This window comes from Alosa pseudoharengus, unplaced genomic scaffold (genome assembly GCF_046254945.1).
Source record: "Alosa pseudoharengus isolate Yale_2024_CS ecotype anadromous, Long Island Sound unplaced genomic scaffold, YU_APseudo_1.1 YU_APseudo_1.1_scf_24, whole genome shotgun sequence".
Taxonomy (NCBI): Eukaryota; Metazoa; Chordata; class Actinopteri; order Clupeiformes; family Clupeidae; genus Alosa; species Alosa pseudoharengus.
The window spans coordinates 22,587,291-22,599,453 of record NW_027468689.1 but is presented as its reverse complement, the minus strand read 5'-3'; the positions used below and the strand labels follow the sequence as shown (position 1 = coordinate 22,599,453).

At 43.6% G+C, this 12,163-nt stretch overlaps 1 protein-coding gene across 1 annotated transcript; it reads left to right on the top strand.

Annotated features, from left to right (window-relative positions):
- The first annotated feature begins 3,738 nt into the window (after nucleotides 1–3,738).
- arl4ca (ADP-ribosylation factor-like 4Ca) lies at nucleotides 3,739–5,912 on the top strand. The gene is made up of 2 exons (XM_076303503.1): nucleotides 3,739–4,001; nucleotides 4,117–5,912. The coding sequence occupies exon 2, from the start codon at nucleotides 4,372–4,374 to the stop codon at nucleotides 4,948–4,950; it is 579 nt and encodes a 192-aa protein (XP_076159618.1). The 5' UTR covers nucleotides 3,739–4,001; nucleotides 4,117–4,371; the 3' UTR covers nucleotides 4,951–5,912.
- Nucleotides 5,913–12,163: the final 6,251 nt, after the last annotated feature.

The window sequence follows — 12,163 nt, the reverse complement described above, 5'->3', positions numbered from 1 at the left end:
CAGGAAGCTGCTCTTGTGTGATTATCTCTCTGAGGGTGAGACAGGAAGCTGCTCTGTGTGATGATAGTCTCTCTCTCAGGGTGAGACAGGAAGCTGCTCTTGTGTGATGATCTCTCTGAGGGTGAGACAGGAAGCTGCTCTTGTGTGATAATCTCTCTGAGGGTGAGACAGTGAGCTGCTCTTGTGTGATGATCTCTCTGAGGGTGAGACAGTGAGCTGCTCTTGTGTGATGATCTCTCTGAGGTTGCTCCACTGTCTCAGGGCTCTACTAGTGCAAAGCCACATCCCCTCTGAGCCCTGACCGCCACCACAGGCCAGACAGAGGAGCCACTGATTGCATCAGAGTGTCCTTGAGACAGCGGGAGGGGGGTCGGGATGAGAGACCAGAAATGGATGCCTTGTGAGGAGCTTAATAACGATAAAAATCTTGACGTGCAGCGGAGACACTCTGGGTGCCAGAGAAGATAGGCTCAGAGCCCAAGCCCTGGGGGGATATTCTGGCCTTTCTTTTCCACCTGGCAACCGGATTCTACAATCATTTCCCCCAAGGCAGTCAGGAGCCAAATGACACAGAACAACAACTGAATAGCTGGGATGAGGTCCCTGACTTGAAATGTGAAGAAGAGAGTTTTGAAATGTATTTTTTTGCTCATGACTTATGCCAGCTGGGGGTGGGGGACCCAATAGACAAGTCATAGTCACATGACTACGGGGAAACACCTGCACACCAAGTGCACTGGCAAGTCCTGTTTGAGGTATTTAAAGATTTCCAAAATGTATTTAAGTTTGTCTGTGCAGCTATATGTATCCTATCCAGGACATGTAGTAGGCCTACAATTAGAAGTGGGCCTGGAAAAGGTTCATTGACTTACGACTTCCAACAGGGACGTAACTAGCAGTGAAATTAAACTTAAACTGGTACATTAAACTCTTACCAGATCATTTCAAAAGTGTAGCAATCTTTTAAACCAAGATTTTAAGAGCAGCTGTTTACTCAAATCCAAAGAAATACAGGTCCAATTGTAGGCTACTTGCGTGCCCGTGTTTTAGCGACATTGGAAATGGGCTTTAATGGCCTCTTGGCCGGCCCAGACTGATCTGCAGAGCAAATCCAGAATTTGTCAAAAGTTCACATGACTATTCTCAGACTCAGGCTATAATGAAGCATTTCAAAAGAATCTTTCTGCCAAGCTGCCAAAACTGTTTGCTGAATTGTATGTAATGCCACTTTCACCCACCAGATGGCAGTAAAACCGTGGGAAACGAATTCCCATGAGTAAACTCTACCCACCTATCAACAGCTATTTGAATCCCACAAATGAAGACTATTCACACCATTATATTCAGCTAAGCCCTTGGGCGACGACAACATTTCCATGCTGTCCCAAAGGTCCAGTGCAGTAGCTAACAGTCTGACACCATCAGAGCACAGCAGAGGAATGTAGCCTACCTTACACAATGTCAATTGTGAAAGACTACATACCTTTACCATGACCTCCCTGTGTGGTCTGAAATTATGATATTATACAGATTAGATTTCCAAACACAGTTGCTATAGGCGTAGTCCGCAAATAATTTATTTCTGAATGTTTAAAAACTAACTGTGATTCTTGCAGCACAATTTCTGAAACTATTAACAATTTTAGCCAATCCATTCACCAAGTGTGCCAAACTAAAAGCACATACACTGTTTTACACTCACTTTGTAATTTTGTAGCACAGTTTTGCAAAAAGCCATTGCTTTACACTAAGTTTGCACTCTTATAAGCTTGACATGCATGATAGCACTTACCATCTTCTGTATCCTGACTATCCCTCTGACATTTCTTTTCTGAATGTTTAAACACCAACAGTGATTTTTGAAGCGCAATTTCTGAAACTATTAACACTATTATTATTATTATTATTATTATTATTATTATTATTATTAATAATAATAATAATAATAATAATAATAATAATAAGCTTTATTTGTATAGCACCTTTCATACACAGAATGCAGCTCAAAGTGCTTTACATTTGGAGCATGTAACACAATAATAGTCAGTCAGTCATTATCAATCACTTTCACTTTTCTTCATTGCTGTGGCCGTTTATGATCCAATCAGCAACATATCAGAAATGTAGAAAATAACATGTAACACAGTTATTAGAGAAGAGTCAGTCATTCCCCTTTGTTGCTGTGGCCGTTTATGATCCAATCAGCAACATATCCGAAATACTATTATACTACTATAGATATATAAAGGCTTTGCTAACAAATGCCTAGGCTAACAAATGCTTATGCTTATTACACGCCAGAGGTGTAAAAGTCCGGCTTCAGAAAGTAAAAGTCCTGCCACTTTTTTTTATCCCAATTCACTTAATCAGCTGATTCTAATGAGCACAGCTCTTAAGACAGGTAGATCAGGTAATTAGTGAAATCGCCTGTGTTAAGCACACAGGTAGAACCATGCATGGCAGGACTTTTACTTTCTGAAGCCAGACTTTTACATCTCTGCTTGTAGCCAACCCTTTCTCCAATTGCGTCAAACTGAAAACACATTCACTGCATTACACTCTGTTTACAATTTAATAACACACTTAAGCAAAACTCTACACATTGGTGTCTATTATTCACACCATTTTGTCAACTGTCTTCCCACATTGACACGTTGAAACACTTTTAGAAAATGAGTTCACTCAATGAGCTTGAGCTCTATAAATAAGCTATAAATATGCATTTGGTCTGGATTACAATGTATGACAATACTGGGCAGAGAGTAAGAGGGGTTAAGAATTAGAGGAGGAGAGTAAGTAAGAGAAGGAGAACCAGGAGGTGAAGAAGAGAAGGAGTGGAAGGAGGAGAACCAGGAGGTGAAGAAGAGAAGGAGTAGAAGGAGGAGAACCAGGAGGTGAATACGAGAAGGAGGAGAAGGAGGAGAACCAGGAGGTCAAGAAGAGAAGGAGTAGAAGGAGGAGAACCAGGAGGTGAATACGAGAAGGAGTAGAACCAGGTGAAGAAGAGGAGGAGCAGAAAGATGAGGACCATGAGGTGAAGAAGTGTAAGAGGAGGAGGAGATCCAGGAGGTGTAGAAGCAAAAGAGGAGGACAACGACCTGGCAATTCCATGGTGCCATTGCATGATGTGATGTGTGTGAAAGGTTATGGCCAGACCAAGCCAAAGGATGAGATTTTTAAGCCCAATTTTTTTTCTTGTTTTTTTCTTGCCAAAATGACCCCAAAATAAACATTGATACTTTATTTGATTACCTGTGTGTGTGTGTGTGTGTGTGTGTGTGTGTGTGTGTGTGTTCATATGATAAAAATGCACTGCAAGCTGATATGCCTGGCACACAGAGAAAGCAAAAGCCAGTAGTGTTTTTTATTCATACTGTCAGTTTGTAGTTGGTGATTTTTGTGCTTATCCACATGATGGTGTACAACAGTTTTGTTTTGAAACAAAAACACAATTTTAAATCAGTTTATAGTTTTGCCCAAACTGTGTGTTTTTGCAAGACAATAGCCTACTAGTTATGTTTTGCTGGTTTAGTGTAAGATTTTGTGGTTAGTGTGTAGAGTTTTTTCCAAGTAAATAGCCATAGTTGCAAAAATAGTACCGAAGCAATCAGTGAGAAACCATAGTGCCACTAGTTGGCTGGATGAACTCGTGTGCTAGTGTTTTGCTTATAGTGAGTGGGCGGAGTTCGGTTGCCGTGCACTGCTGTAGCAAACACGGTGCACCAGCCCCACGCACCACCAGCCGCACTGGAACTGCCCGTCGTGCAAGACGGAGGTAACGAAAGGAGCGTGTCTCCCTCTCAACTCTGGCCGCGGTTTGGGGCTGGTTTCCACCTCAGGGACGACTGTGTCGCTGCGTGTAAACCTCGGAAGAGACTGTTCTACCCGCAGTGCCGCTGAGGTGTCGGCCGTCTGTGTCAGTACACCGAAAACAAGATTCGTGTTCTGCTGCAACCACTGCTCCCTTCTCAGGCATCCTCCCTGCCGATAGACATCGGGAGGTACGTTGCGCGTTGAGCACTGAAATACCGACTGGATCGCACACGCCCTTGCCTGTTTTTGCTTGGGAGAATGGAGGTTAAAGATACATCATTCTAATATGTTATTGGATTGCAGACGGGTGCTGTGGCACTGATGCCAGACGCTCTCTTGCTGCTGTGTGGCGTGGGAGTCGGCGAAGGAGGCCGTGGGTAGGCTACAGGATCATGTCTTTGGGTTGATTTTGCATCTGTATCGTTTGACTGGTCGCTTGCTTGAAGTCGCAGGTGGGGATCAGCCATTTCTGTGGATTCTTTGACATTCACGCACCTTCCAAGTGTAGGACTATTCTAATGATTCCTTGCATTGGTATTTTTGCTTAGCCTGCGTAAAATGGGGAATAGTTTTTCTAACATCGCCGCATTTCAGTCCCTGCACATAGTGATGTTAGGACTAGATTCTGCGGGCAAAACGACTGTCCTCTATCGACTCAAGTTCAACGAATTTGTCAACACTGTTCCTACCATCGGATTCAACACCGAAAAGATTAAACTGAGCAATGGCACCGCGAAGGGTATTAGTTGTCACTTTTGGGATGTGGGTGGCCAGGAGAAGTTGCGACCTCTGTGGAAGTCGTACAGTAGGTGCACGGATGGAATCATATACGTTGTGGACTCCGTGGATGTGGACAGATTGGAGGAGGCAAAGACAGAGCTACACAAAATCACCAAATTCGCCGAAAATCAGGGGACTCCTCTCCTGGTGATTGCAAATAAGCAGGATCTTCCGAGATCTCTTCCTGTTTCCGATATTGAGAAACACCTGGCTCTTCACGAGCTCAGCCCGTCCACCACGTACCACGTCCAACCCGCATGCGCCATAATTGGCGAGGGACTTCACGAGGGTATGGACAAATTGTATGAAATGATTGTGAAACGGAGGAAAAGTTTGAAGCAGAAGAAGAAACGATAACGGCTGAATAATGACATCATGATATCACTAGAAAAAAGAAATGTAACATTGCTGCTGCTTGAGTATGCTGTGTTTGGCAGGATTGAAGAGATTTTGTGTGTGCCGTGATTAAGTTTTAATTATTCTAATTATTCAAGATTTATTGTAATTATTGCTGATTTTCAGTTCAATGGAACTTAAATGCTGTTGCCAACCACCTTTAGTTAACTAAGTTCAGGAAAAGCAACTGGCATTCACAATCAAAAAAAGTTTAAACGGGCTGGTTCCTGTTCGTTGCTGCTTGACAATTTCAAAAAGTTGGTGTCACAGTTAGTATGTGAATGGTGATAGCCTTGAAGCGTCCCCTGTAAAGACCACATCCCACACAGCATCATTAGTGGCTATCTCACAACAGTGATCCATTGTTTGTATTTTTGTTTTGTGTTCTTTTGTATCTTTTAGTGACATGCAGAAGATTTGTTTTACTGTACTGACTCCTCTCACCCACGTTGCACATCATGCCTACTGATAGCTGAGTGGTTAGATCCCAGGAAGCAGGTGGTACTGGAAGTGATCTGGCCCAGACATGGCAAGACTGGGTGTGTCCCAGGCCAGACTGACCAGCACCAGGGTCATCTCCAAGCAGGGTTAGGGTTTGCCTTTATTTTCTATGACTGTAAATCACTTGCCCTCTGAATGCCTTTTGGGTTATGAGTCGTGATTTTTGAGAAGGCTGCCATATTTATTTTATGTTCAAGATGTTCATAGTGCACATCGGAGCACTTTCCAGATGTTGTCTAGTACACCTTATGATTTAAAGTTGGACTGTTCATTGCACACAAAACCAAAAAGTTTTTATTTACATTTTTATATCCTAAAGTATTTGCAGTAAGATTGTGTGACGCTGATGATGATACTGCTCCCTAAGTGAAGATTGCACCTGGGTATTGTTTGAAATTGATGTAGAAGCAAAAAGAAATAAAAAAGAGATGACTAAGCTTTATTCTCTCAGTCTTAACATTTCATTTCTTTGTGCGTTCTTGCCCAGCAGCTCTTTGTAAAAGATTTTAGTGAGAGCAGCAGATCATGTATCACTTCCTCAGTGACCTGAAGAAAATCAATTAAGCAGCTCTCAGTTGGCAGCGGGTACATTGCACAAGATGTTAGGTGTTCCACCATACACGTGTCTGGTCCCGTGCGAGTCGCACGCCTCCAGGCCCAAAACTGACCTGATGTCACTCAGCCAAATTGAAAGTGGATATTAATAGGTGTGTTCAATCTGTTGCGTAATTAGAAAAGCCACGTATGGATGGGAAATGTTCGCTCTATTAGAGGGAGGCATTGTCTCTCTCTCTCTCACTCTCTCTCTCTCTCTCTCTCTCTCTCTCTCTCTCTCTCTCTCTCTCTGTATCTCTCTCCCTCTCTTTCATCACTACTGTCACTGTAGAGTACAGACACATCTCTTATCTTGCATCTTTCAAGCCTTCCAAGCCTGTGCCAAACCAGAGCCGGAGACAAGCCAAACGTGTGCTGCAGTAATCAGGAGTGAAAGATATGAAAGAGTAGCTACTGCACCCGTACCATATTCATGCCCAAGGACCATGGGGACCCGGGTTCGAGTCTAATCTGCGTTATTTCCCAATCCCACTCAATCTCTCTCTCCCACTCGCTTCCTGTCAGTCTCTTCACTGTCTTATCTCAATGTCAAGGCAAGGCAAAAAGCCCAAAAATATATTTAAAAAATATTATTCCCCAGGATCCCCCGTTCAGTGGAAGGTCCTTGGACTCGTCCCACATCCTCAACAACATGGTGTCTGTGACAGCGGCTGACAAATGTTTTTGTTTAATGTATCTACAGTTAATGAAAAGGTAACTTTTGTTTGGAACTGCTGTCCAAAAGAAAAACAAGACTCCTCAGCAAACTTTAGGTGCAAATTTCCCTCCACGTTCTGACAGAGAAAATGGCATTAGATGTGTTCGCAACAGAAGCTGGTTGTATCTTAACGAGGACCATGAGGACTCATCATAACAAAATCCTGAGCAGAGGAAGATGGCGCCGCACCTCACTAACTAGGCACATTTGGCTTATTTCACGCTGACTTGGACAGGTAACAGACCATTTACTGCCTGGCATCATCATTGGGTTGGGTTTGTTTTGGTTGTTTGCATTTATTACATCATCTTTTTATAACGTGTCCAATTACATAGCAACAGCATAACACGCCTCACTGCCAATATAGTGGTACTGTACATTGGTTTGATTTCACATCATTCAGTGTATTGTGTAGTACATATGTTATTACCCAAACCTGATCTACCCGAGTCAACCCAAAACCTTTACCTTCAATGTCAAATACTTTCTCTAAATGACAGAGGCACCGGTCAGATTGTACTCTCAGAGATGCACAGTGCTTATTACAGACAGTCTAAACCCTTTCTGTAAGTTATTCATTTTACACAAGTTTGCTATTTGCATGTCATAAAATGTCACAAAATAATTACATAAAAGTATGTCTTTACAGAAGTAGCTTGTTCAGTCAGCTGTGAGTAGTATGGCTTATATTCCCCTGTGGGCCCTGACATGACCTCTATCTGTCCAAGGGCAGATGTACTTTCTCGCATGTCCTTTACAAATTACAACCTGGACTCATACCTGTCCCCTGGCTGGTGAATATCACTGGATCCCTAATGTTATTAGAAACGTGGAATGGTTTTGCTCAAGCCCATTTGAAAGGGAGGGAGCAGGGCATACATCTTGATTAAGATACAGTGGAGATCCGTGAGATGATGGATAGAGACAGTCACTATTGCGCTCAGTCGGGTCGGGTGAATAATACATTGTTCCATAGTGAAAGGGATAGATTATTCATTCAGCGGGGAACCATTTTGCCACTCCAAACACGGTGTTGGAGGACGGTGGTATTTTTGGAGATGTTGGGAGTGGACAAGTGCATGGCTAGGAGATATCAATAATAAATTGTCACTCTTGTGAAATGGGGTGGAAAATGTATTCTAAGATATGCCAAGATGGCGACTGACTCCTGAAATGGATCCAGTCTCACAAATTTGACATGAGTCCAGCCCAGAATGCATCCCTATCTGGATTAACCCTTTGAGGACTACATTCCAGAAATATAGCTGCAAGCAGCAATGTGGGGGCCTAGCAGAGCGCTAGCAGGAATGGTGTTGCCAGGGCATGAGCAAGCAGTCACAGCAAGTTTGATGGCAATTGGATAAAGAATGGCTGAGAAATAAGCATTTACTTTGTTACAGTGCCCCTAGAGGCCAAATTACACCAATGTCCTTGTGCATTCTCACAATCAGCTACCATGTCCCTCTACCAAGTTTGGACTTCATACACCAAAGTGTTGCTGAGATGTGAGCTTACTTTCTTTATTACAGCACCCCTAGAGGCCAAATGAGACCACTTACCTTGCATGTCCTCACAATCAGCTACTAAGTCCCTGTATCAAGTTTGGATATCATACATCAAAGCGTTGCTGAGATAAGAGCTCATTTCCTGTATTGCAGCGCCCCCTATAGAGGCCAAATGATGCCAATTTCCTAGTGCATCCTCACAATCAGGTACCAAGTCCCTATACCAAGTTTGGACTTCATACATCAAAGCGTTGCTAAGATAGGAGCTCACTTCCTGTATGGCAGCGCCCCCTATAGAGGCCAAATGATGCCAATTTCCTAGTGCCTCATCATAATCAGGTAACAGGTCCTTATACCAAGTTTGGACTTTGTACACCAAAGCGTTGCTGAGATACAAGCTCACTTCCTGTATTGCAGCGCCCCCATAGAGGCCACATGATGCCAATTTCGTAGTGCGTCCTCACAATAAGATACCAAGTCCCTGTACCAAGTTTGGACTTCATACATTAAAGCGTAGCCGAGATGTTAGTCCACTTCCTGTTTGTCAGCTTCGTCACCATATTTGATTGGCCGTCACGGGCAAACAAACTTGAAATTGAAAAATCTGGCAAGTTTGTGCTACTCGGTCAGAAGATCATCTCCGCCAAGTTCCTTGAAAATCGGATGAAATTTGTAACCGCTGAAACTTTTCGTAGAGTTTGTATTAAATCCAATATGGCGGAGATCCAATATTGCAGAAAGTGACGGGATAGGGGTCGATGAACTCGGGATGGTCCAAGGATTCAGACGCTACCTCAATTGTGAAAATCAGATAAAAGAGTCAAGGATCACGCGCATGAACGCATGTCCATCATTGAACTGGTGGTGGCGCTAAAGCGTTCAATGTATATGCATAAAAATTGCTGTGAGTCATTGGGACAGAGTCCTGACTAATGGTATCGAGTTTTGTTATGTTAACTCAAAGCGTCACCTAGATGTTTGTCCACTTCCTGTTTGGCGGCTTCGTCACCATATTTGGCTGTCATGGGCAAACAAACTTGAAGTATCTTTTGTATCTTTTGTGCGGCTCAGTCTGATGATCATCTCTGCCAAGTTTCATGAAAATCGGAAAAAATTTTATTATTAACTTTTTATTTTATTATTAACTTTTCATAGAGTTTGGACTAAATCAAATATGGTGGAGGTTCAATATGGCGGAAAGTGACATAATAAGGGTCATTGAACTCAGGTCGGTCTAGGGATTCCAACAGTACCTGATTTGCTAACCTCGCTAACCTCCGGCACATTTCCAACAGCGTTCAAAACGGCCCGGGTAACACCGTTACTTAAGAAAGCTTCTCTCAACCCTGCTCAAGTCGAGAACTACCGCCCTGTCTCACTCCTGCCTTTCTTATCCAAAGGCATTGAACGAGCAGTCTCCAAACAGGTCTCTGACTTCCTTTCACAGAACAACCTTCTGGATCCAAATCAGTCTGGGTTCAAAAGCGGCCACTCTACCGAAACGGCTCTGCTGTCTGTAACAGAAGCCTTAAAAGAAGCCAGGGCGACCACTCGGTCATCAGTACTCATTCTGCTTGACTTATCGGCTGCCTTTGACACGGTTAATCACCGTATCCTTCTCTCTATACTCGCTAACATGGGAATCTCCGGTTCTGCTCTCTCCTGGTTTGAATCCTACCTCACAGGACGCTCGTTTAACGTATCATGGCTTGGTCAGCTATCTGCACCTCATCATCTCACCACAGGGGTCCCCCAGGGCTCAGTACTGGGCCCCCTTCTCTTTGCTATCTACACCACCTCCTTGGGACAGATTATCCGTTCGCATGGCTTCTCATACCACTGCTATGCAGACGACACACAGCTCTATCTGTCCTTTCCACCTGATGACCCCTTGGTTTCAGCACGGATCTCGGATTGCCTCTCAGACATAGCTACATGGATGAAGGCACACCACCTCCAGCTGAACCTCTCAAAGACTGAACTGCTGGTCCTCCCAGCTAAACCTACCATACACCACGACATCAACATCAAATTTGACTCTCTGTCTGTTTCACCTACCAGGACTGCAAGAAATCTAGGAGTTGTTCTCGACAACCAACTAAACTTCTCAGATCATGTTGCCTCAGTCGCCCGGTCATGCCGTTTCGCACTCTACAATATACGGAAAATCAGGACTTACTTAAATCAAGATGCCACCCAACTTCTGGTTCAGGCAATAGTCATCTCACGACTCGACTACTGCAACGCCCTCCTGACAGGTCTCCCAGCCTGCGCAGTGAAACCACTTCAGATGATCCAGAACGCGGCGGCGCGCCTGGTCTACAACCAACCCAAGAGGGCACATGTTACCCCGCTACTCATCCAGCTACATTGGCTACCTATGGCGGCCCGCATCAAATTCAAGGCTCTAACGCTTGCCTACAAAGTAGTCTCCGGTTCTGCTCCCACCTACTTGAATGCCTTCATACAGACATACGCTACCTCCAGACCGCTGCGCTCCTCAGACGAACGACGTCTAGCTCTACCTCCGGTACGCTCAGGCCAATCCAAACTTTTCTCATCTGTTGTTCCTCGCTGGTGGAACACACTGCCAGCTCCTACTAGGGCAGGGACATCCCTCTCCATTTTCAAAAAACTCCTGAAGACCCAGCTCTTTAGAGAACATCTCCTCTCATAGCAACACTTACAACAAGTCTTGCTGATCCTAGCACTCACCAGCCGTCTTAAACTGACACGTAACTGTTAAAAACAGCACTCACTGATGCACTTATTCTTACTGTACTCTAATGTTTTTTAAATTGTCCTAATATTGTTGAGAATTGCTCTAAACTTAAACTGTTTACCATGTTGTTAGTCGCTTTGGCTAAAAATGCGTCAGCCAAATGTAATGTAATGTAATGTAATGTAATGTAATGTAATTTGTTAAAATCGGACACACACTCAATGGTCACATACGTGAAGGCGAGTCCAGTTTCGACCCATTGGTGGCGCTAGAGTGTGAATCAGTGCACCGAATTTCATAACTTTAGACCCAGAGGTTCAATTTTCGGCCAAATTTTGACCTGTTGGTGGCGCTAGACGGCTGGGTTTAGATATCCGTAAATTAGCATGAGTGGTCAGTGCAGTGTCCCGAAACTTTCTGCCAAATTTCAGCATTTTTTAGCCAGGCGTTCTATGGGCTGCCATACACTCCAATGGCAGAGGAATAATAATAGGAAAAGCTAGTAACTCAATGGGTGCCTTAGCAGATTCGCTGCTAGGCCCCCAATTATGAATACAGGTCTAGAATTGAACTGCCATTCAAACGCTTGCTTAAGTTCATTCTTACTTCATTAAATGGAACTTTCAGTGGGCCACATTCTAATCACATATTTGTGATCATACTCAAAGGTTTTTTTAAGACTGCATTCACACTCACATTGTATTGTAGAACAGCATCAGCCCAGGACCACAGATTCAGGTCTTGTCTAGATAAAGACTGCTGGTCATACATTTGCTGTTGTTTGTATGAGTTTAGGCATAGTTGAGGTAACAGTTATTGGTATTAGATGCTTGATTTTGTCCATAGAAATTTACAAAACATATTCACATTGCACTCTGAAACAGGTCAGATGAGGCCCTAATCTGGCTCAGAGGAAAGGCCGATGGTTATAGCTGTAGTTTATCCACTTCAGTTCTGCCTTCGCCTTCTGCAGAGCAGGGTTGTTTAAATCATCACTCTCTCCTCAACAGGCGTTATCTTATGTTTGTGTTTTCAGAGTGTTAGTTTGAATTATTTATGCCATAGTTGTTTGGTGCAGAAATGTCTATTTATGGCACTGCAGGTACATCAACAACAAGCTGGTTTCTAGGGAAA

Excerpts from the sequence above, each read along its gene's own strand:
- arl4ca (XM_076303503.1), top strand. The coding sequence starts at position 4,372 with ATGGGGAATAGTTTTTCTAACATCGCCGCATTTCAGTCCCTGCACATA.